Below are 25,490 nucleotides of genomic sequence, written 5' to 3' on the forward strand. Positions count from 1 at the left end.
CAAAACTGTTCTCCCCGAGCCATCTTTACCTCAATGTTTCAAGCCTACAACTTTAGTCATCTCTGATTCCTCTCTCTCTCTCTTCACTCCACAACCACTCCATTCTACCTTCAAAATATATCCCAGAGGGCTCCACCTCCAGGTGACCACCATCGTCCTTCACCTGTTCCCACTGAAACATCTTAATAGACCTAATTCCGGAGCAGCCATAGTGTTCTCCACTGAACTGCCTGCATGTCTGCAAACTCCAATGAGATGATGCTCCTGCTCTGTCTAAAATGCTCCAGCAGATCCCCGTTGCACCTAAAGTAAAATTCCAGCTCCTTCCCACAGTCTGCAAGCCCCAGCTGCTCTGGCCTGTGCCTCCTTCCTGGGCCACCCGCATCTCACGACTGGCTGCACTTCCTTCATCCCAGGAGGAGGACTGCCCACTGGCCCTGCTCCTGCGGCTCTTCCTTCTTCAGCTGAAACTGAGTCCGCACAGCTAAGGACTCCCTGTCATGGGCCCTCATCTCACATGTCACCTCTTCAGAGAAGCCAATGCTATTGAATGTTGCCCTCTCCCAGTGTCATCCTGTTTTATTTTCCTATTATAATCAAAACTGATCTTATTTATTGTTTATTTGCTTTGTCCAGTCTCTTTCCCAACAAGGATGTAAGTCCCACGGGTGGGGAGATGGAGACTCTGTCTGACTTCTTCATTGTAGTGTTGCCAGCACCCAGGACAATTTCGAGCCATGGCATCCTTCTAGAAACATCCACTGAAATAGTGGGTACTTGGATTTCTCTCAAATACATAACTAGAAAACATTTTCTTCTGAGTAATCTTCATTGTATTTCTAAAATGAGTATCTGTGTGTATCTAACTCCAAATATTAAATTCGTAACAGAGCTATGATGTGTTCAAGGCCCCAGAACAGCCAAGACCATGACCACTGACATTGTTCTAAAGCGCTAGGATTATATGACAGGAATGACAAAAACCCGTCATTGCAAAAGAAAAAGAAATGCACCACTAGATGGCACTGTCTTTCCAACTTAAACATGATTTTAGTTACTTCAGAATCAGATGAAACTCGCTTTCCTAATCTTCACCCCTTTGTTTCATGAAAGAACACATTTGCCAAGTTTTAGGTTATGCACTTTTTCCGGTAAACAAGTTAAAATTTCATAATAATCATTGCTGTCTTTATGATCACATTTATATTAGCAAGCATTTTTATTCTGGGACCTATGTGCCAGGCCTCTGTGCTAGATCCTATGCATACGAGGATGTATAAAGCCCTTTCTAGACCTTCAAGACATAAGACTCTCTCATGAACAAAGGAGAGTAAAGGTCTACAAATTAAATATACAGATACATATATTTGTGTATATATGCACATATACTATATATACACATAAATATGTGTGTATATAAATTATATACAAAATAGAGAAAAATAAGTGCTACAATAAAAGAATGGGAGTGTATCATGAGAACCCACTTGATGGAGACAGACATTTGGGTTGGTCCTTAAATGTAAGTACAGACCTTCCAGACCTGCCGTGCGTGGTGGCTAATGCCTGTAATCCCACCACTTTGGGAGGTCGAGGCAGGTGAGTGACCTGAGGTCGGGAGTTAGAGACCAGTCTGACCAACATGGAGAAGCCCCGTCTCTATTAAAAATACAAAATTAGTCAGACATGGTGGCGCATGCCTCTAATCCCAGCTACTCGGGAGGCTGAGGCAGGAGAATTGCTTGAACCTGGGAGGCAGAGTGAGCCAAGATTGCACCACTGCACTCCAGCATGGGCAAGAAGAGCGAAACTGTCTCAAAAAAAACAAAACAAAAAAAACCTTCCAGACCTACAAAACAGGAAGGGTATCCCTGCCAGACAGACATGAATGCCAGGCCATGGAAGTGTGAAATGCATGGCATGTGTCAACAACTTCTGACCCCCTTCACTGGGACTGGAGGCTAGGGTGAGAGAACAGGAGAAATGACGAAGTCCAACAAACAAAGCTGTGAAGTTCTATACATTTCATCCAAGGAGTCTGGATCTGATCCTACATGATGTGAGATCGGATTTGGGTTTTACATGGATAACTGGTAAATGTGAAGGAAGGTAGGAGGCAGAAGCCAGGGCTGGATGGAAGGAAATGACATATACGCCTGGCCCCAAGCTGGTCTTGTGTTAGTTCATTCATTGCCACAGTAAGATTTCTCCTAAGTGAGTTGAAATAGCTTGTGGCCTCGGGATAACCGACATAGGAGGCTCTAAACTCCTGTGCGTCAAGTCCAAGATCTCTATCTGCTCTGTTGTTCTCTGATAACACTAAATCTCTGCTACAGACTTTTGCCAGGTTGCCCTACAGTGCGTTGCGGGGTCCCCTATCCAATGATGAAGAGGGGGAATCATATATAAACTGGGATATAAATGGTGCCTTTAGGATCTACACCAGTATAAGCAGCTACGGGCCATATTCTGGGAGCATACATTTCCTGGCACAAATGCGATGGACCTGGAGCTTGAATTACATTCTAACTCTTGTGGATGTGGGTAAGTGCTGAGAAGAATGTTATATTTTCTCAACTTTTAGAACTCTGATAGTTTTAGAATCTGCTAAAGAGCTGGGAGCATACATTTCCTGGTACAACTGCAATGGACCTGGAGCTTGAATTACATTCTAAGTCTTGCAGATGAGAAGAATGTTATATTTTCTCAACTTTTAGAACTCTGATAGTTTTAGAATCTGCTAAAGATCCTGAAGGCATTGTACAAATAATTTAGTGGCAGGCAGGCTCTGCTACGACCATGGCAAAATCCCACACTTCACCCAGCTATTGACTTGAGCAGTTAGAAAAACTGGGAAAGAAAATTTTTGGATTTTAATTTCTATGAACTTTTAATGCACAAGCACAATAGACTTTGATCTTGGACTATAATTCTTTTCAAATGTAATAATTTCATACATTAATATCCTTAGGACTTTATCTTTTAATCTTTTCCTGGGAACTTGATCACAAGAGGATTTTGATATTCTTCCTGGGAGCAGAATCTTAGAGTATCTTCATGAATTCTTTGATCTTATGGCAGAACCACTGCTGGGATCTGCTGGGCAACACTCCAGGGCATAATTTAGTATGGGAAGAAGAATAGAGAGTGACTTTTCAGGTTTGGGGCTAAACTCTGACCCATTTTGAAATCTTTTGGAGAAAGAAAAGTTATACTAGTTCCAGATGTCTGGGAAAAAGCCACAAAGAAGCAATGATTAGAATCAGCTCTACAAGAGAAGGAGTTTTCCTAATATTGTTTTCTAAAATCTCAATGTTCTTTTCTAGTTCTTGGAGCAATGTCTAGAATATAGTAGGTATGCTAATTAACACTGATTGAATGAAAGAATGAATGAATGGTAGGTATGACCTGTGGACAGGAACGTGATGCCTTCCATAGACTGCTGATCCTCTCCCCAAAGATGGACAGCCCCTCCTCAGCTCCAGTGTCTGACACAGACTGAATGGTTAAGCCCGGTGCATTAAGTTAGACCTTCTCAATGAGGTCAGTACCACCCCGGAGGGAGTGTTTTGCACAAGTGTGGTGGTTTTGGGGTCATCACTATAATTTGGGGCTATAACGGACACTTAGTAATTCACAGGACAGTTTAGCAAAGTGAAAACTTATGTCCCACATAACTTTTGAATGACCTGTCAAACATTTGTGTAAAAAAAAACCAAAAACTTGTTTATAATTATTTGATCCCAGAACCTAAATCCATTTTATATATAAACACAAAATATTTTTGCACAATTTTGATATGCACCAAATTTCCAGAAATGCAATTATTGTGTAAGCTGAGGGCAGACTATACTTTGGTTTAGAAATGTTTGAGTTTTTCCACCATTTTGGAAACTCACGTTGCAGATGGTGATGCTGCTATTGGCATGTGGGCTGAAAATATAACCCACCCGTATTTGTTTAAATTTATACTTTTTATTCACCACCATTCTATATATAAAAGAATCTATTTTATTATGTGATTTTGTGTAGCAGTGTTAGAGTATTTACATACGCGAAGACACACTATTTTATATATTTTCCTTTTATTTCTCCTTTTCATTGCCTTTAGGATAGGATAGTGATTTTTTTTTTTTTTTTTTTTTTTTTTTTTTTTTTTTTTTTTTTTTTTTGAGATGGAGTCTTGCTCTGTCACCCAGGCTGGAGTGCAATGGCTTGCTCCTGGCTCACTGCAACCTCTGCCTCCTGGGTTCAAGCGATTCCCCTATCTCAGCCTCCTGAGTAGCTGAGATTACAGGCACCCGCCACCCTGCCCGGCTAATTTTTGTATTTTTAGTAGAGACAGGGTTTCACCATATTGGTCAGGCTGGTCTTGAACTCCTGACCTCAGGTGATCTGCCTGCCTCAGCCTCCCAAAGTGCTGGGATTACAGGAGTGAGCCACTGCACCCAGAAGTATAGTGATTTTTTGAAATTACATTATGGGTAGGTTATACCATAGATGACATTCACTTCAGGTGGGAAAGGAAGCATTACAGAATATTGGCTATGAAAAGGGGCAGTGACACCTGTAATTCCAGCACTTTGGGAGGCCAAGGTAGGTGGATCGCCTGAGGTCAGGAGTTTGAGACCAGCCTGGCCAACATGGTGAAACCCCATCTCTAATAAAAATACAAAAATTAGCTGGGCATGGTGGCGCATATCTGTGATCCCAGCAACTTGGGAGGCTGAGGCAGGAGAAGCACTTGAACTCAGGAGGCAGAGGTTGCAGTGAGCCAATATCGCACCATTGCACTTGAGCCTGGGTGACAAGAGAGAAATTTCATCTCAATAAAAAAAGAAAAAGAGAAAGAAAAGGGATACTGGTGGGGTTGAGGGAAAACTGGGCAATGTTAGGATGAGGACATCTCTCTGCTGGTTCCATATTTCCTGGCAGAAAAAGTCAGCTAGGTTCATGCTCCTCTCAATTTTGTAAAGGATAACAAAAAGGAGTGAGTTTCTCTTCATTTTGTAAATCCCAGCTCAGCCATCCCCCTCTAGAAAGCCTCTCCTGAACCCCAAAACACAGCCAATCAGAGCCTCTTCTGCTCTGCCCTTCTATGTTGTTTCTATTTATGATCTTGGTCATGTTATACAACATGTTATACAACGTGACAAAAATGTCCATTATTTAAATGTATTTTATTTGTACTTTAAATGTAATTATTTAAATGTATATTATTTGCTTACCTGTCAGTCTCCTACACTTTACCAGTAGCTCCTCAAGGAGCTTGAACTCTTCAAGATATGACTTTAACTGTCTACATCTCCAGTGATGCTGGTACAGGGTCTGGCACATACCCTTGCCAACTAACTCTTTCTGCAATGGATATGATGTGGATTGCGACAGAGACCGCTCAGTGGCATGCACAATTCACTAGGTGATTCAGTTACTGTAATTACTCTCTAAGTCAACCCTTTCACAAGCATGATAGAATTATTAATGAATAATGGAACTGGTATGATTTTACTTGTATTATCTACCACAGAGTTCAGTTAAATTAGCTTTTCTAATAAGTGATTTGATTATAATCTCTAAAACAAATCTAAAAGTATTCAAATGTCCCATTTTTCACAGAAAAATCTCTTTAATAAAGAAAGCTCCACGCTCCACATTCCAAGGGCTATTCTTTGATCTGCCAGTTAACTGGTAGTTGGAAATGTTGCCAATTGAAGGAAATTGCTTTTCCAAAGGGGAAAACAAGAATAGTGCTGAACAGAATTTATTTGAAAAAAACGATATTTTATTTTGAAGCAAGAAAATAACTCCTTGTTTTTGATATTGCAGTTTCTGACCTGAATGAATTGCAGACATTCAGAAAATGACAAGCTGTTTTGATGATATTATCAAATCACACTCCATAAAAATGGATCTTAAGAGTAAATCCAATCAACTCTTCCAGCAGGGCCATACTCAAAACATTCTATAAGAATTTAAAATTGTAATTATATATGCAAATCCATTATTTTTAGTTTTTAAGAAAAAGAAATTCCATAGTGCCCATGCCTATTTGGAATTACTCCAAGGGGGGAAAATAGGGAGGTAAATTTATTTACAATTTATGTCAGGTACAGTGCTAAACGCTCTGGTACACATAATTTTAATCCTCAAAACTGCCTTTCACGTTAGGTACTATTATGTGATTTAAAGAAAAATAGATGAAATGATGAGGAATTGGGAAGATTAGGAAATTTGTCTGACAGCAAAATTGGGTTAGAGTTCTCATACCATCTGTCTCTAAACCTTATTACCTTTCTGTAAAACCAGGGGAGCTCTCAACAGTTTTGAATTCAGCTTTAGGACTGCTCTAGTCATTTTGGTCTCTCCCAGTCTTTTTTTTTTTTTTTTTTCGAAAGTATCTTACTCTGTTGCCCAGGCTGGAGTGCAGTGATGTAATTACGACTCACTGCAGCTTCTACCTCCTGGGTCCAGGGGATCCTTCCACCTCAGTCTCCCGAGAAGCTGGTACCATAGGTGCACACCACCACACCCAGATAATTTTTTTGTATTTTTTGTAGAGACAGGGTCTCACTCTGTTGCCAGGGCTTGTCTCAAACTTCTGAGCTCAAGCAACCAGCCGACCTCTGCCTCCCAAAGTGCTGAGATTACAGATGTTGAGTCACCGCACCCGGCCAGCCAGGTCTCATTTTAGGAAAGGAGAATTCAACCGGAATTGACATTCCTTGCTATCTTTAGTCTTTCATGAACTCCTCTGATCCAGCTTCTGTGCCAATACTTTATTAAAATGGTTGTCATCCAGAGCAATGAGGCTGTTCTTCATCTCTTCCTTTCTTGGCCTCTTACTTTACAATTTAATTGTATTGACCATCCATGCCTTGTAAAAGAACCTTCCTGCCCCTTGACTTCAGGGATACTACACTTTTCTTGGTCTTCACATTTATTTTTTCATGACACATCTGTTTCTTTTCCTGCCCCTTTTGCCTTGTCCAACTGCCTCCTTGGATACCTTTCCTGGAGCTGAGAGCCTGACTCTGGAATCCATGCAGACTCCCTCTAAGAAAGCATCCTTTCTCCTGATGGAAGGAAGGCTCTTTGCTGCATCCTCTCTATTCATGGAGCTGTCTTCTCACTGGAGCCCCATTCCATTCTCTGCCCACTGCAGTGTCACTTGTCTGTTTTGCTCTCACCAAAACCACACTGTTATTTTTCTGGTCTCTCAACCTTAGCCCTTTTCAGAGTAAAAACATAAGCATATAATTAAGTGCTCAAATGGGTATTCCTTCCACACATTTTCCTTCCTTTTCTTTTAAAATAATTTTCTTTAAAGTTTATTGCAATCCTAGAACTTAAGTTTATCTTGCACCCCTCTTGCCATTGCTGCCATGGCTGCACCCCTGATCGACCTCCTCACCTAGAAAGGACCTCTCTCTGGAGCCCTCCCAGCCTCCTCTCCTTCCAGGTCCCACAGTTACTGATTTCAGGTTAGTCTTCCCCAGCTACTGCTCTTATCACATCACTCATTGGAAAACCTTCAACCACTCCTTATTTTCAGCCACACAAAGTCTAAAGTCATTAGTTTGACTTTCAGGATCCTTTGTAATCTTGGTATTTCTTTACATAGGCCATCTTATTTCTTGCTACTCTTTAGCACTATTCTGCTTCAATAGAGCCAGCCTCTTTACTCTTTCAAGAACATGCACATATCAAGTTCTATGACTTTTTGAAAATGTTCACCTTGCCTGAATTCTCTCCTGTCTTAAGTTTTCCCTCGCTCTATCAAGTCTTTCTTGATCATGCCAGAACTTCATGAACTTTCTTTCCTTTTAAGCTTGCACATTGCTTCAAGCCTGCGTCAAATGCATTCATTAGCGCTTAAATGCTGACTCTCCTGAACTGTGCATTCTTAATTTGCATGTGTCATCCCATAATTTTCTAATCAGACTTAAGATCCTCATAAATAGAAATCTTGCCATACTTTTTATTTTTCCCCTGAGAGTGCAGTAGTAAACATTGATTGATGCTACTTAACACTTGTAATCTGAACCCATATAACCTGATAGGTATAATAATTTATATTAAAGTCATTAAAAATTGTACAGAAGTTTCTTGATTTACTTTCTTATTTTATTTATTTATGTTCTTGAGATGGACTCTTGCTCTGTCACCCAGGCTGGAGTGCAGTGGCGAGATCTCAGCTCACTGCAACCTCCACCTACCAGGTTCAAATGATTCTCCTGCCTCAGCCTCCCGAGTAGCTGGGATTACAGGCATCTGCCACCATGCCCAGCTAACTTTTTGTATTTTTAGTAGAGACAGGGTTTCACCATGTTGGCTAGGCTGGTCTCAAATTCCTGGCCTCAAGTGATCTGCCCACCTTGGCCTCCCAAAGTGCTGGAGTTACAGGCGTGAGCCACTGTGCCCAGCCTTGATTTACCTTTAATGGGATTTCAGAACCATTTTAATATCTAAACATAATGTGATAAGCAAATCTATAAGCCTAAGAAATAGACAAATTAAGAGGTGATTATTTGTGTCACTGACATTGTTTATTTCAGGATTTGCCAAAGCTCCTTTGAGTATCTCTCTCCAGAAAACCAACCTTCCCACAGATCATCTCTTGCAAGACACTGATGAACAGGAGATTTAAATGTTAATGTTAGAAGCCAGTCACACAAAATATTTGAGTCACCCATATTAAAGATTAACTTGATATGAAGATAGAGCATCTATAATATTAAATGTTGCATCACTGGAGTATAGGTCATTTTAAAAAGCAGTAGTACCTGTACTCACAATTTTCAGGACTTCCTGTAATGATATAAACAGGAATACACTATATTAGAGTCTGGGATGAGTAGACTCTGTTAAAAAAACAAAACAGACTTACCTTTACATAATCATAAAGGCATCTTTGCCTAGTACTTGCTGCCTCCAGAGCAAATGTATTGAAGGTGAGGTGAATTACTTTGTTTACAGGTGCAATTATGATCCATACACAGTTTAAATTCTTGTCATATATTCCATTCGAATCAGAATCAGGAGAGGCAAAGGTGTTATTCAAGGCTGTCAGATAACCACCACATCCTTGCTGAGGCCCTGCATTAAAACAAAGACACATTACTATGCAGACCGAACAGAACAGACCTTACATTGTACATGGAGTGTTTTTAAAAAGAACATAGTTTCCATTTTCTGTCACACTCTGAGAACATGATCAGATCATTCCCTCCTGGGCTCCCACCTTTCCTCCCTCCCTCCTTTCTTTTCTTCCTTCCTTCTCCCCACCCCGCCCGGTCCCTTCACCCCCCATCTTTCCTTCCCTCCCTCCATCTTTCCCTCCCTCGCTCTTTGCTTCCATAGCAGAGCCTTCAGGTGTCTCCTTCTTACTCAGAGTTGCTGAAAGAAGTGGAAAAACACGTGGGGCTCTATATACGTTTTGGGGATTGCTGATGTGATTTATTGAAGATTTTCGTAGCCTTGAAAAATTCAATTTTATACAAAATCAAGTATTTTGCATAATAAAACTGGTAGAAAATGTGCATATGTTTTACTTTTATGTTCCGCTTTTATGAACACTGTCAGACTGAAAACCGAATTTATGAAGAATTTACCCAACACACCAAGAAAATTGCTGCCAAGAAATCTTGTATTTACACAGTGTGATAGGAAGAGGCTGAGAGGCATTTAACACTGCAGTCCAGTTTATATTCAGCCACACTCTATATTTAACTTTTTCTTTTCCAAAACACGAGAAGCTAAAGGAAAAAATCTTTGTAGAAGAAAAAGGCCTTCTTTGAGATGAAAATTTTATAATTCAGAATAAAACTACAAAGGAGAGATAAAGAATAATCTCAAGACGATTAAACGGTCTACCATAAAAGAATACCAAAAAAAATCCTCAGAACATAAGATTTAGTTTTGTCTACTCCATGGCCTAAGCAGATAGCTCAGAAATGATTTAAGAAGAGCATAAAGGGATAAACAATTTATTGACAATTTTGAAAGCAATGGTGAGGATGAAATAAGCTCAGAATAGCCCTAGTAGGAATAGGGATTAAATTGGTGCTGAAAGTCGTGTCTGTAAAGCTTGCATTCTACACAAACATAGGTCATGGCTAGTTCCAGAGTTAAACTTCACTGGGATTGGCCTTCGGTCTTATTTTTCTCATTCCATTTTCTGCTCACAGCGAAAGGACTGCTTTCAACATTAGGGGGCGCCAAGATTTTGTACTTGGACCTTGGCAGGAAACATAAACAATGGTGGCTCTCCTCAACTCTGTCTGTGAACCCAATGGATGGCAACCGTGCAGGGTGATTTTTGTTACAGGTACATTACTTAGTAGGTCAGGCTTGGCCTGTCCATAGCTTCTAAGTCAGGCGAAACCATAGAGTATTTGCACAGTCAGACATTTCCTGAAGTTGAAATGCTTCCAAAGGCCCAGTTCCTGATAAATTCACAGAGGGCATCTAGGACAAAATTATTCTGAAATGTAAGCAATACGCAGTGCTTCACCACACGTGGCTAATGATTCTGCTCATCTGAAAGGGGCCTGCAAACTAAAGAGAGAGCTGGAGTTTGTGGAGTTTGAGCAGCTTTGATTTCAGTGTGAACTGACTGTTACTTAAGGAAACCACTTAAGCCTATTGACATGCATAGTACAGAAGAACAATGACTGAGGGTGTGAATGGATTGATAAATTTATTTACTACATATTGTTTAATATTCAAGAAACTATATTTAGTATTTAAGTAGAAAAGGATAAATGATAGTCCATTAGTAGTGATAAGACATAGATAAGTAATGATGACACAATTTAGAAAATGACAGGTTCAGTAAAAGAGGCAGAAAAGTCTTACATCTTGCAAAAAGATGAAGATTACTTTGGGCTACGAGGATCTCCACTGTTCCAAGGAGGTGACTTGGATCTGGGTCTTGAAGCATAAATAGAATAAAACCATGTAGAAATGGAATTGGCATTGGCAATTCCAGTCTGAAAGAATCTTATGATCCAAGGCTAAATGGGCAAGAATTTACATTATATGCATGGGCAAGCATAACTCTGAGAAAACAACAGGGCACGTGAAGGAGAATAATGAGAACTAGGATTTGGGAAAACAAGATGGGGTCTTCTATAGAGGGCCTCCAATGCTGGATTATACAGAGTTTGACTGTCAGACTGTGTTCTGTGGTTAATGGGATCCATTTGAATGATTTTTAATCAAAGAAGTGGTAGAATCAGGATGTACTTGCTAATCAAGTCTTATCTAAAAATTGATCCAGAACCAGCATTTCACAAGTAAGGGAACGGGACTGAAGGAGATGAGACCAGGTGAAAGGACATTGCTGTAGTGAGGGCTGCAGGTAGGAGTGCTGAAGAGTTGGAGGTAGGTAGACAGGAAAAATGCTGTTGCTGGGCATTATTCTATTAATACATCAGCTTCAAAAACTAAATGTTATTTATAAACATTCAAGCTATATATTTTATCACTACTTGTTTATTAATTGTTACTAATAAGTTCATAAGGGCAAGATGGCAATTGCACTTGGGCACAGTGAATGCCATTACACACACTTATTATGTAGTACTACTGCTATGACTAATGCCATAAGGCAGCACACCCGCATTCCAGGGAACCCGAAACAAGTATCCTAAATCACTGATGTGTTTGCCATGGATTGAGTGGTAGATAGGCTGATCCTTCCTTCCTTCCTTCCTTCCTTCCTTCCTTCCTTCCTTCCTTCCTTCCTTCCTTCCTTCCTTCCTTCCTTCCTTCCTTCCTTTCCTCCCTTCCTCCCTCACTCCTTCTTTCTTTCTTCTTCCTTTCCTTACCCTCTCTCTCTTTCTCTTTCTTTCTCTTTCCCTCTTTCTCTCTGCTTTCTATCTCTCTTTCTCTCCTCTCCCCCACTCCCTCCCTCCCTCCCTCCCTCCCTCCCTCCCTCCCTCCCTTCCTTCCTTCCTTCCTTCCTTTCTTCTAGATGACGACTTGCTATGATGCCCAGGCTGGTCTTGTATTCTTGGGGTCAAACAATCCTTCCACCTCAGCCTCTTGAATAGCTGGGATTACAGGTGCATGCCACCATGCCCAGCTTAATTGGCTGATTTTTAATTCTTCAGTCCCTCTGTCTTCAGTCTCTCTCTTTGCACTGCACTAAAATGGAGAGTATATTTTTCTGTGCACTTGATGTTAGGCTTGGCCCTACGACTTGCTTTAGAATGAGTATTAGTGGTCATGAAGCAGTCAGAGGCCTTAAACTTGCTTATGTTTTGTTCTTGTTTTTATTGTTGTCTACGACTTTGTGCTCCTGTGATCCACTAAGATATCATGTGTTGAGTAACTGCTGGTTCAAAGAAAAAGTGGATTCATGTGGAGCAGACTTGTACCCAGACTCAACTTTACAGCCAACTACAGCCAACCCACAGCCTGGAACAGAGGCAGGCAAGCTAGTCCGTGGACCCGTAAATGATAAAAACAAATGCTTTCATTATAAGACACTGAATTGTGGATGGTTTGTTATGCAGCACTGTCATGGTAATAGCAGACTAATACACACACTAATATTAACAGCTTGTTTGAGCTATCAAACTGTAATAGAGCTCATTGCTCAATTCATAAAATATACACACAGAATAAAGAAAATGGAGAAGAATTATTATCAGATAATCCTGGCCAAAATAGTCAAATAATCGAAGTGAATATCATATTACATGAGTGAACAGGTATTTGTGTAGTGCAGGAAATAGCAATTGCTCTAATTTCCCCACTTCAGTGCTTAAATATAACAAAACTGCTGTATCCAAAATGAAATGTAAGTATATATGTCTTTGAGAAAATGTAATGATCAATATTAACAAAAGAAGGGTTCTTTCTCAAAAGGAGCTATTGCCACATTACTCTTTCTGTGTTTCAATGGTAGAGGAATATCAACAAGGGCGACCTCTGTGACTGTGAAATAGAGTCCCATGCATCAGAAAGTCATATATATCCACTATACTGATATTTTGAAATTGTGTTTTTTTTTTTAATGTATAAGCCATCTTAACCTTAATATGTTTAGCATCACCAATCCATCATTTCCTCATTGCTACACATTTTTGGACCACCCAGACAGCTCTCATCCATCAGCACCTGCCTCATCAATCAGGTGTGTCAGTCACTCTCTGATGACACACCCTGTGTCCAAGAACAAATGTCACTCTGACTTTCTTCCCTGAATTGGAAATATCTCTTTCACACAAAAGAGCCATTTCTTCAGAGAAAATACATGTTTTGGCTAAAGGAATACGGGAAACACAACCCCATCATAAGGAGTGAGATCCAGGTCTAAATCTACTTAATTAAAAGTCAGTAACCGAATCCCGAATTACTACCTTCCAATGACTAAACCTCAGAGTGAAGCTTAAGCCAAGATCCATCTGATAAAGGAAAAAATAGTTACATTATCTAAGATCAAACATCTCGAAGGTTTCAGTGGAGTTAGATACATCTTTCAATCGTTATTTGGAGAACTGACATTCTATATGGCTGACATTTTCTTGAGGTTGTCCGGATAGTATGTCTCCCTGTCTCTGGTACCACTGCTGAGAAGGTGCACAGCGTGCTGTACCAGCAGATACAGACTAGCTTGACTTCAGGCGCTTTCCTGTTTCCAGCAAGCCATCTGTGGCTTTAGGCTGCAGCTGAAGGAAGCTTTACTGGAAACTACAGGAAGCAGAATACAAAGCCATTTAAAGCTGGTGCCTTAGGGAAATGCGAGCACACCTAGGCAGCTTCTTTTCTACCACACAGGGATGCAGAGCTAGAAATGCATTTTCCTTTTTTGGAATCAGCCTTACTGTGATTTATAAGGCTCCAGATACACAATTGCCCCAAAGCAGTGTATTCATGTAACAACATTCAACTCCATTTCAGATAAACTGGTTTTGTCTTTTGCTCTAAAAGTAAACAGTGTTTATTATTTTATTTCCTAAACTCCGATGTGTATAATACTTCAGGTATAATATTTATGTTATACAAGAAAAAAGTAGTTTTTTTAGTAGTTTTTGTAATGAGGTTTTTTACTGTTTTGTTTGTTTTTAGTAGCTTCACTCAATTTGACTCACTTTAGTTATCCTAATTTGAAACCCAGCTTAATCTAAATTAAAATGTGTATTTAGTATGGTAATATTTAGGAATCATAAAACTAAAAGAATGGTAATTTACTAAAAGAAAGGCAATTTCAGCAACCTAATCAGTAGCTATAGTTAATAGAAAAAGCAATACTTGCATAAAGAACTTAGGAGAAGGAAAATTTTATCATTATCTTTTTTTTTTTTTTTTTTTTGAGACAGAGTCTCGCTCTGTCGCCCAGGCTGGAGTGTAGTGGTGCGATCTGGGCTCACTGCAAGCTCCGCCTCCCGGGTTCACGCCATTCTCCTGCCTCAGCCTCCCCAGTAGCTGGGACTACAGGCGCCCGCCACCTCGCCCAGCTAGTTTTTGTTTGTTTGTTTGTTTGTTTGTATTTTTTTTAGTAGAGACAGGGTTTCACCGTGTTAGCCAGGATGGTCTCGATCTCCTGACCTCGTGATCCATCCGTCTCGGCCTCCCAAAGTGCTGGGATTACAGGCTTGAGCCACCGCGCCCGGCCTATCATTATCTTTTAATTTATCTCGTATTATTTAGACATCACTGAAAATGCTTTATGTATATATCGTTAGTCCCAGGGCATTTTATGAGAATCATTCTTTCCAACTTGGAAATTAAAAAAATAATTTACTAAGAAATTAAAAAATAATTTACTAAAAAAAATTTACTAAGAAAAAATACTGGAAAAAATTATTTCCAACTTAGAAATTAAAAAAATAATTTACTAAGATCATGTCAGTTGATGCTGAAAAAGCACTTGACAAAATCCAACACACATTCATGATAAAAACTCTTGGCAAACTAGAAAGAGAAGAGAAATTTCTTGACTTGATAAAAACCATCTGCAAAAACCTACAGCTAACAGCATACTTAATGGTGAAATACTAAATGCTTTCTCCCTAAGATCAGGGACAAGGCAATGATATTTATTTCACACCCCTCTAACTCAGCATAGTATTAGAATTCTTGCCAGAATAAAGCAAGGAAAAATATATAGAGAGACTGGAAAGGAAGAAATAAAATTGCCACTTTTGTAAGTAACTATTATCTGCAGAAAATCCCAAGTAATATAGAAAAATATTCTTAGAACTAATATGTGAGTTCAACGAGAACTCAGGATAAAGGAACAATACACAAAAATCTATCAAATTTTGGCGCTGCCAAGATGCCGGCTTACCACTCTTCTCTCATGGATCCTGACACCAAACTCATCGGAAACATGGCACTCTTACCTATCAGAAGTCAATTCAAAGGACCTGCACCCAGAGAGAAAAAAGATACAGATATTGTGGATGAAGCCATCTATTACTTCAAGGCCAATGTCTTCTTCAAAAACTATGAAATTAAGAATGAAGCTGATAGGACCTTAATATATATTACTCTCTACATTTCTGAATGTCTGAAGAAACTCCAAAAGTGCAATTCCAAAAGCCAAGGTGAGAAAGAAATGTATACATTGGGAATCACTAATTTTCCCATTCCTGGAGAGCCTGGTTTTCCACTTAACGCAATTTATGCCAAACCTGCAAACAAACAGGAAGATGAAGTGATGAGAGCCTATTTACAACAGCTAAGGCAAGAGACTGGACTGAGACTTTGTGAGAAAGTTTTCGACCCTCAGAATGATAAACCTAGCAAGTGGTGGACTTGCTTTGTGAAGAGACAGTTCATGAACAAGAGTCTTTCAGGACCTGGACAGTGAAGGGAACCCAGGCAGCCACCGTCTCCAGAGCCCTGGGCAACATTTTCCAGCGAGATGTACACAATCTTTTGCCTTTACTTCGTAAAGTTTTATACAGAAGAGAGAAGAGCATGTCTTTACTTGAAAAACCCTTGATCAGTAATTTGGGTGGGATACAAGAAAGTGGGTTATCAAGGGTGATTTGAAGTTTTCTGCAGCATTAAGCTGGTGCTTAATAAGTCATAATAAATGAATTTCTAACATTCCATGTAAAACAAACAAACAAAAAATCTATCAAATTTTAATATACTAACCATTAACATGTGGAGACCAAAATTAAAAAACAATACCACTTATAATCATTCCAAAAAAATGAAATATTTAGGTATATACTTAATGAAGTATATACAAGATTGTGTGACGAAAATTACCAAATAATGAAATAAATAAAAGAAGGCCTAAATAAGTCTAGATACATATATGTTCATGGGTTGGAAAACTCAACAAAGTAAAAGACATCAATTTTCCCCAAATTGATGCATAGATTTAATGCAGTTCCTATAAAAATCTCAGCAAGGTTTTTCTGCAAACATCTAAAAGCTTAACTTATTTTTATTTTTATTTATTTATGTTTTTTAGGATAGAGTCTTCCTCTGTCACCTAGGCTGGAGTGCAGTGGTGTGATCACAGCTCACTGCAACTTTGAACTCCTGGGCTCAAGGGATTTTCCTGCCTCAGCCTCCCAGTTAGCTAGGATCACAGGCAAGTGCCACAATGCCTGGCTAATTTTGTTATCTTTGGTGAAGACAGGATCATGCTATATTGCCCGGTCTAGTCTTGAACTCCTGGCTTCAAGGGATCCTCCTACCTCGGTCTCCCAAAGCTCCAGGATTACAGGCATGAGACACTGCACCCAGCCTTTATTTTAAAATTTATATGGAAAGGCACAGGCCTTCAAATTGCTTAAACAATCTTCACAAAGAAAAATGAAGTGGGAGGAGTCACTCCACCTGATAGTAAGGCTTACCATGTAGCTATAGTAATCAAGACAGTGTGATATGGGTGAGGAGTTAGGCACATAATCAATGGAATAGAACAGAGAACCCAGAAACAGACCCATACAAGTATGCCTAACTGATTTTTTTCAAATGTGCCAATGCAATTCAATGAAGGAAGGACAGCCTTTTCAACCAATGGTGCTAGAAAAATTGGACATCCAGAGGCAAAACATTGACTTCCACCTAAATCTCCTATCTAAACCAAAAGGAGCTCAAAATGGATCACAGACACAAATGAAAAAGGTAAAATCATATAACTTTTAGAAAAAAACAGCAGAAAAATCTCTGGGACTTTGGGGTAGGCAAAGAATTCTTAGACTTGGCACCAAAAACATGATCTATAAAAGAAAAAGTCGAAAAACTGAACTTCAACATTAAAAACTTCTGTTCAGTGGAAGGCCAATATAATGCAAGAAAATTAAAAGGCAAAATAGAGACTTGGAATTAACATTTGCAAACCACACACTGACAAAGGATCATGGCTTGAGAAGAGATAAAAAGCTCTCAAAATCTAACAGTAGAAAAATAAACAATTCCATTAGAAAATGGGCAAAAGATATAAATAGATATTTCACTAGGGAATAGATACATAGATGACAAAAAAGCACATGAAAATTACTCACCATTAGGGAAATGCAAATTAATGCCACGAGATATCAATACACACCTAACCGAATGGCTAAACTAAAATTAAGTAACAACAGCAACAATAACAGTGCCCTACAATGAGATGGCCAGGGAGGGATGGGGGTCCCAGTTATAGAAAGCCATGACTTCCTAATCAAAATAATACAAGCCAGAGCACGATGGAATAGCGTTGTAAAGTCCTGAATGAAAATAAATGGCAAACTAGAACTCTATATTCAGAGAAAGAGTCCCACAAAATTTAAGAAAATCAAATCATTTTCAAAAAACAAAAACAATGAACACTTTTTACCAGAAGATCTCCAATAAAAGAAACACAAAAGAGAGGTCTTCCAAAAGAAATACATTAATCCCATATGGAAGCATAGAATTTCAGGAAGAAAAGAAAAATAATAGCAATGGTAATTTTACATTATTAATAATTGTGTAAAACAATAAAAATATTTTGTGTACCTATTATGAATGTAGAATTAAAATACTTGGCATATATAGCACAAAAGACAGGAAGTAGGTAAATGGGTTTAAAATGTTCCAAGGTCCTTGGATTGATTATTGATTACAACATGGTAAAAGTATCAATTTTAAATTAGATTCTAACATATTAAGGTTGAATACTGTAATCTCTAAGGTAACTACTGAAACAAGAGTAACAGGATGTATAAATAATAATTTTAAAAGGGGAGTAATAAAAAAGTGATTAATTTTAAAAAGAAAAGATAGTTAAAGGAAAATAAGAAGAGGTGGGACAAACAAAACACAAATAGTACAAAGGTCTATTTAAAACTAATAATGTTAGTAATTTTATCAGATATAAACACATTAAATTCTCCAATAGAAAGACATAGCCAAACAAAAGTCAAATACATTCTTCAGGGTAGAGAAAAGTTGAAAATAAAAGGGCTTAAAAATATATCATGCAAATATGAACCACAAGAAAGCTACTGGAAGTTATACTAAATCAGAACAAGTAGAAATTAAGGCAAAAAGCATTTAAAAACGTTGTTACATAATGGTATGAGTCAATCCACCAGAAAGATATAATAATTATAAATATATATGTGCCACATTACATGGCTTCAAAATAAAAAAGAGCAAAACTCTAGCCAAGATGTTTCTACTGAGCTTCTAATTCTCTTATCTGACTACTTACTGAACACCACTAGCTGGATATTCTAAAGGTACCAAATTCTGCAGATAAAACCCAAAATTTTTATTATTTTATTCTGCAAAGCACTGTCCTCTCCTAGTAATTTTCTATTTGAAGAGTGGTGTCACAAGATATTGTTCAGAAACCTTAGGAGCATTATTATTTCTTTTTCCCAAGCCGCTTCTCTCAAATGGAACACTGTGTTATTGATTCAATATTTTGAGGATTTCTCCTTTCAATCTCCTTTATTTTCCTGGTACCACTGCTCTTATCATCCCATGCCTAAACTACTGCAATACTTTCCTTTTTCCCTGGAATGCTGCTTCAAAACATCACCCCCACAGGTGCTAGGATGTGCTTTCTAAAATAAATCTGACTAGATCATAGCACTCTCCAGCTCAAAACAATTACTGGCTCCTCCTTGCACATGATACAGGGCCCATCATGTCTAGTCTTTACGTATCTCTCCTGTCTCAGCACCTCTTGTTCTCTGCCTTATGCCCCAAAGCATTACCAACGTTCAGGTTAGCTGGCATCCATTGAAATGGGATGCACCTGTAATTTTGTACATGTGTTTATTTTTCTCCATAGATTGTCCATTTTCCCAATGAATGCCTCTTTTTTTTTTTTTTGTTTTTGAGATAGAATTTCACTCTGTCACCCAAGCTGGAGTGCAGTGGTGTGATCTTGACTCACTTCAACCTCTGCCTCCCAGGTTCAAGCGAGTCTCCTGCTTCAGCTGCCCGAGTAACTGGGACTACAGGTGTGTGCCACCATGCCCAGCTAATTTTTGTATTTTTTGGTAGAGATGGCGTTTTACCATGTTGGCCAGGCTTCAAACTCCTGACTTCAGGTGATCAGCCCGCCTTGGTCTCTCAAGTGCTGGGATTACAGGCATGAGCCAGCATGCCTGGTCAATGAATGCCTTCTTATCCTTCCAAAATAATACTATTTATAGCTAAAAATTCTTGCATGTGAAATGAGTGACAAGTATTTTCTAATTTAATCACTGAACCCTATAAGGTCATTATTATTAGTGTACTGTTTTCACAGATTAAAAAAAAAAAAAAAAACAAGACACAGAGTGGATAAGTAAATTGTCCAAGATCAACCTCATTGAGCTCATTGAGATGTACAAACCGAGTTTGAATCTGGGATGTGATGCTCCATGTTCACCCTCTTACCCACTGCACCATAATTCAGGACTCATATTCTCTGAGGTGCATCCTCGAACAATCCTGTGTCCTTTCTTACACCGAACATCCAAGTACCATAGATCCCTTCTTACGTGCTTCCAGTGCCCTTTTGCATACACTTCTGTTAAAACTTCCCTGGGGGCTGGGCACAGTGGCTCACGCCTGTAATCCCAGCACTTTGGGAGGTCAAGGCGGGTGGATCAGGAGGTCAGGAGTTCAAGACCAGCCTGACTGACATGGTGAAACCCCGTCTCTACTAAAAATACAAAAATCAGCCAGGTGTGGTTGCATGCACCTGTAATCCCAACTACTCAGGAGGCTGAGGCAGGAGAATCACTTGAACCCGGGAGGTGGAGGTTGCAGTGAGCCGAGATTGCGCCATTGCACTCCAATCTGGGCTACAGAGTGAGACTCCATCTCAAAAAAAAAAAAAAAAAAAAAAAAAAAATTCATCCCTGGGTATTTTTATCAATTGCCACAGAGGCAATGAAGGCTTATTAAGAAAATCATGAGTTTGGGGACAGTCAAACCTAGTTCAAAGCTTGGCTTTACCTCTTACAAACCCTTTGACCACAGACAAATTACTTAATCTCTGAAATTCTTCTTTCTTCCTTTGCGAAATGGGCTAATTCCTGTCTTATGAGATAGTTCTGAGGATTAGATGAAGTAATATACGTCAAGCAGCTCATGCTACCTCTGGTAGGGCACAGACTCAGGGACAGGCAGTTATTTTCACGATGCCCTGGAATTTCCTGACAAGTCTTTACTTGTGAGCGAGCAAAATGTACAGCTACCAAGTAACATCAACAGACTTTTCACATATTAGAATGAAGAGAAGAACACGGTCCCACTATTATATTTCTTAATTTATTTATAACAAAAGAATGTTTTAAAATTTTTATTGCTGACTGCATATATTTTGTTTTTATGTTCCTAGGAATACTATATCAAAGCCAGGCTGATCTGAGTAAGGATGATGATTATTATTGGGAATTTATGGGTACAAATAATTTAACCCCAAATAACCAGTTACCTGTGACAAAACTAGGTTGCGTCTTGTGTTTTAGATTACACAAAATAAGTGCTTCTTCCCAGCACCTGTTCCCTTCAGTGTTTTTCAAAATGTTATCCTATAATTTACCATTAACTCCACTGTATCACTTAGTTTGGTCTCCACAGTACCATCTGGTTTTATTTTCACAAGGACAGCCCCACCCTTCAAGACCAGGAGAGGCAATCTAGTCATCGGTGGGGGCACAGATGCCGGTGTTGAAATATATTTATTAAGAACCATTCCTTTCTTCTGGCTGATTTGGTATTTAACTGCTGTCTACTTGCTTTTGTAAAGCTTTGGTGAACCAAGCATTTGTTGGTTTCTTTATCCCGTTCCCACATTCTCAGCTCAGCAAAAAACCTTTCCTCATAAAACCCACAAAGAATAACCTGAAGATAACCTTGTCTTTAGTATCATCCCCCAAGGGAAGTCTAATCACCAGTAAAAGGTACAGGGCTGAAAAAGGACGGAAATCAGCTTAGTTGGGTTTTTCTTTAAACAGGTTTACAGTTTCAGCTCATCTCATTCTCAGACTTCATCACAGGGAGCAAATGACATTAGGAAACCAGAAAAATGACATTCCTTGGTTGCTTTCGAGCAATACCCTCATTATTGCTAAACTGAGAGTTATTTGATCAGTGATTTAGCAAATTATTCAAGTTACAATTCAACTTCCTTATTGCATTTATACTTCTAACAGTAATGTGAGCTGCCAACTTCAATCAGGCTGCCAAGAGGTAACTAGAGACACAAACATATATTTTTTATGCCATTGAATTTTTAAGTTTATTCTTGTATTGTTGTATTGTATATGTGCCTCATAAAGTTTAAATTTAACACCAAAACTGGGAAACTCATACTAGAAGGAGAAGTCTGAATTGGACATGTTAGATTTTTTTTCCATTTGTTGTGACCATGTTTTCCATCTTTGTGGCCCTAAACCCTCTTCAGCTTTCTCTGCCTCTTTCTTTCTTTCTTTCTTTCCTTCTTTTTCTTTCTTTCCTTCCTTCCTTCCTTCCTTCCTTCCTTCCTTCCTTCCTTCCTTCCTTCCTCCTTCTCTTCTCTTCTTTCTCTCTCTTCTTTCTTCTTCTTTCTTTCTTCTCTTTCTTTCTTTCTTTCTTCTTTCTTTCTTTCTTTCTTCTTTCGTTCTTTCTTTCTTTCTTTCTCTTCTTTCTTTCTCTTCTTTCTTTCTTTCTATCTCTCTCTCTCCTCTCTCTCTCTCTCTTCTTTCTTCTCTTCTTCCTTCTCTTTTATCTCCTTCAACTTCCTCCTGCCACTCCCATTGTCTTCCTTTAGCGTGTTTGAGAGACATTTTCCAGATGTTAAGGTAATAGGCAAAAACCCACAGGCGACAAACACAGATGACCTAAATACTGAGTGTGATCCGGGATTCCTAATTCTCTGAGGATGAAAGTGATTCAATTTACCTCTCTGTGTACAGCTTACCCAACAGTTATATAAACCAGGATTGAATTTTGAGAATCAACTGAATCTAGATAAAATCTAATGTGTTCTATATGGTATATTATTATATCTCATTATAAAATATGATTTTGAAGTAGGCATAATTTATCCATTTATTCTGTAAATCACTCATATGGACAATATTGATGGAGTAACAATTGTGCACCAGGCCTCTGCAAGGCCTGAGGATTTAATCAGAATGTAGCTTTTGATTTCAGATTTAGATTATAAAATGTACTTCAGGATTTGACGGTTAGGTGTCAGTGCAAAGTGGGTAGGAAAAAAACAAGAAATCATTGTAGCATGATGTGGGCCTGTTGAGAATGTTGATCCCTGCCCACCCCACCCTCAGCCATCCCCCAACCTTGGAAATAGGGTGGGGGGGGCTTGAAAATTTGCGACGTCAATATTACTTTCTAATACATGGAGTCTTTCACTCTGACAGCTAAGGTGCTTTCCAGAAATTATCTGCTTTATCCCCATCACATTCTTAAAAGATAAACAGTTGTAATATTTCAAATTGATCAGTTTTTTGGTAGATAAAAATTGAGTTCCAAAACATTATAGGGCTTTTCTAAAGCCGTATCAGCAGGCAATGATACCATGCATCAATCAGCTCTTTCCATCCAGACATATTTCTTTTTTTTTTTTTTAGACAGAGTTTTTTGCTCTTGTTGCCCAAGCTGGGCACAATCTCAGCTCACCACAACCTCCACCTCCCGGGTTCAAGCGATTATCCTGCCTCAGCCTCCTGAGTAGCTGGGATTACAGGCATGTGCCACCACGCCTGACTAATTCTGTAGTTTTATAGAGACGGGGTTTCTCCATGTTGGTCAGGCTGGCCTCAAACTCCTTACCTCAGGTAATTCACCCACCTTGGCCTCCCAAGGTGCTGGGATTACAGGTGTGAGCCACTATGCCCAGCTTTTTTTTTTTTTTTTTTTTTTTTGAGATGGAGTTTTGCTCTTGTTGTCCAGGCTAGAGTGCAATAGTGTGATCTTGGGTCACTGCAACCTCTGCCTCCCCAGTTCAAGCAATTCTCCTGCCTCAGCCTCCCAAATAGCTCAGTTTACAAACATGCACCACCATGCCCAGCTAATTTTTTGTATTTTTAGTACAGACAGAGTTCCACCATTTTGGCCAGGCTAGTCTTGAACTCCTGACCTCAAGTAATCTGCCCAAAGTGCCAGCATTACAGGCGTGAGCCACCACGCCCAGACTGCCTCACCATATTTCTACATTTGTCGGACTGTAATTCATTCTGTCCTTATTACATATGTGCTTGGGTATTTTTGCCTTGGTCTCTTAGCAAAGGTCTCTGAGTCTGACCTTAATGCAACCTGACTCATTCTCCATGTGACAAATACCCCAGGTGGAGGAAGGCAGACAGTGGCCCTTGTCGTCAGCATGTGTGATCTGGGCAACAGGGGCTGGCTGGGAGCTTTGAGTCCAGGTGAGAGGTGAAGCCAGCTGAACTTCCAGGGTCAAGTGGGGACTCGGAGAACTTCTCTGTCTTACAAGAGGATTGTAAAATGCACCAATCAGCACTCTGTAAAAACATACCAATCAGTACTCTATAGCCAGCAAGAGGATTGTAAAATGCACCAATCAGTGCTCTGTAAAATGCACCAATCAGCAGGATCCTAAAAGTAGCCAATCGCAGGGAGGATTGAAAAAAGGGCACTCTGATAGGACAAAAATGGAACATGGGAGGGGGCAACAAGGGAATAAAAGCTGGCCACCCCAGCCAGCAGTGGCAACCCACTCGGGTCCCCTTCCACACTGTGGAAGCTTTGTTCTTTCGCTCTTTACAATAAATGCTGCTACCACTCACTCTTTGGGTCCATGCCATCTTTAAGAGCTGTAACACTCACCACGAAGGTCTGCAGCTTCATTCTTGAAGGAAGGAACCAACTCCAGACACACAGGCACTGCCACCGCTTGTCCCTGAGGCTGTGTCTTCCCCATCTGTCTTCCTGTGCTGTCCCCCTGCTGTCTTGCAGGGGACACCCCTCAGTTTCTCCTTGGTAACTCACTAATTGAAATGCCTGCAGACCTCCCAACTAATAGAGCCAAGTTCCATTTTTTACACTGAAGTTTTGCTGAAGTGTTATAGAATATATCATTTTAGAAAAAAAATGAAACAATGATGGTACTGCACAGTAAATAAGTTTACTGAAAGCCCCTGATCTAACCCTATGTGTAGAAGTTTGGTGTGTAGTGTGACGTGCATATTGTGAATAGACCAAGCAACTCTCTGGTATGAGACCCCTCAGGAAGAAGAACTGGAGACTCTGATGGTTAAAAACACATTTGCAAGTGTGAAGTGCTTTGTGCAGGACACACATAAGCAGAGTCAAGGCTGGAGCCACCCTACTGGTAAAGGAAGGGGCAGTAACTAAACCAGCAAAAGTTAACAGAACAGAAGGTGCTTAAAAGCATCCGTTCTGCCTACAGGCCATGCCCACTTAGCCAAATCCATAGCACCCACAGCTTTTTAAACTTTATAGGAGTATAGAACCCATTGACAATCTGATGCAAACTACGAACTCGGTTAAGAAAAATGGTCCGATTTGCAGATTATTTCAGTTTCACAGATTGCTGCAGCCCAGTGTAATCATTTTGCTGGTTGCCAGACATTCAGGATCAATTATTCATATAGCATTGGAGCACATGGGGGAAACAAGCAGGCACATGTCCATTGCAGTTAGAGATCAGCTCCTGCTTTCCAAATGTGCTTTCTCCTTACCTCACATCCCACGCACATGGGCCTCCAGCAGCAGAAGTTCCGAGGAAAAGGGAGACCCAATTTCACTACAAGTTTAGTAATTAGCAACTAGGGATAGTTCCCCCAAATTTGCTGTGACTCACTAGCAATACAAATATAACAAATGCACAAGACGAAATTAACCTAATAGTCACATAATTATATAAGCCAGTCTTTTCATTGACTCCTGAAAAATTGAAGCAGATGTACATAAAACATTGCCAAGTGTATAATCTAAATAGCAAATCTGCAAAACCCTACTTAGTGTTTTAGTTAAGATCAAAACAGAAATGTCATAGACTAAAATGGTCTCCTCTCCACATCAATTATTTACTAAGTGAAGATATTGTTTTC

At 39.5% G+C, this 25,490-nt stretch overlaps 1 protein-coding gene and 1 pseudogene across 2 annotated transcripts in view; one reads left to right on the top strand and one right to left on the bottom strand.

The window, feature by feature from the left end:
- The window catches only part of CUBN (cubilin), a 319,416-nt gene that overhangs the window by 17,474 nt on the left and 276,452 nt on the right, over window positions 1-25,490 (bottom strand). The window contains 1 exon segment of the mRNA XM_030941178.1: window positions 8,888-9,096. Within this exon segment, the coding sequence (XP_030797038.1) occupies window positions 8,888-9,096 (209 nt within the window).
- Window positions 15,283-16,073, top strand: LOC104655339 (annotated as a pseudogene). Its single transcript, XR_746959.2, has one exon. The product of XR_746959.2 is annotated as an actin-related protein 2/3 complex subunit 3 pseudogene (transcript).

Source organism: Rhinopithecus roxellana, chromosome 11 (genome assembly GCF_007565055.1).
Source record: "Rhinopithecus roxellana isolate Shanxi Qingling chromosome 11, ASM756505v1, whole genome shotgun sequence".
Lineage (NCBI taxonomy): Eukaryota > Metazoa > Chordata > Mammalia > Primates > Cercopithecidae > Rhinopithecus > Rhinopithecus roxellana.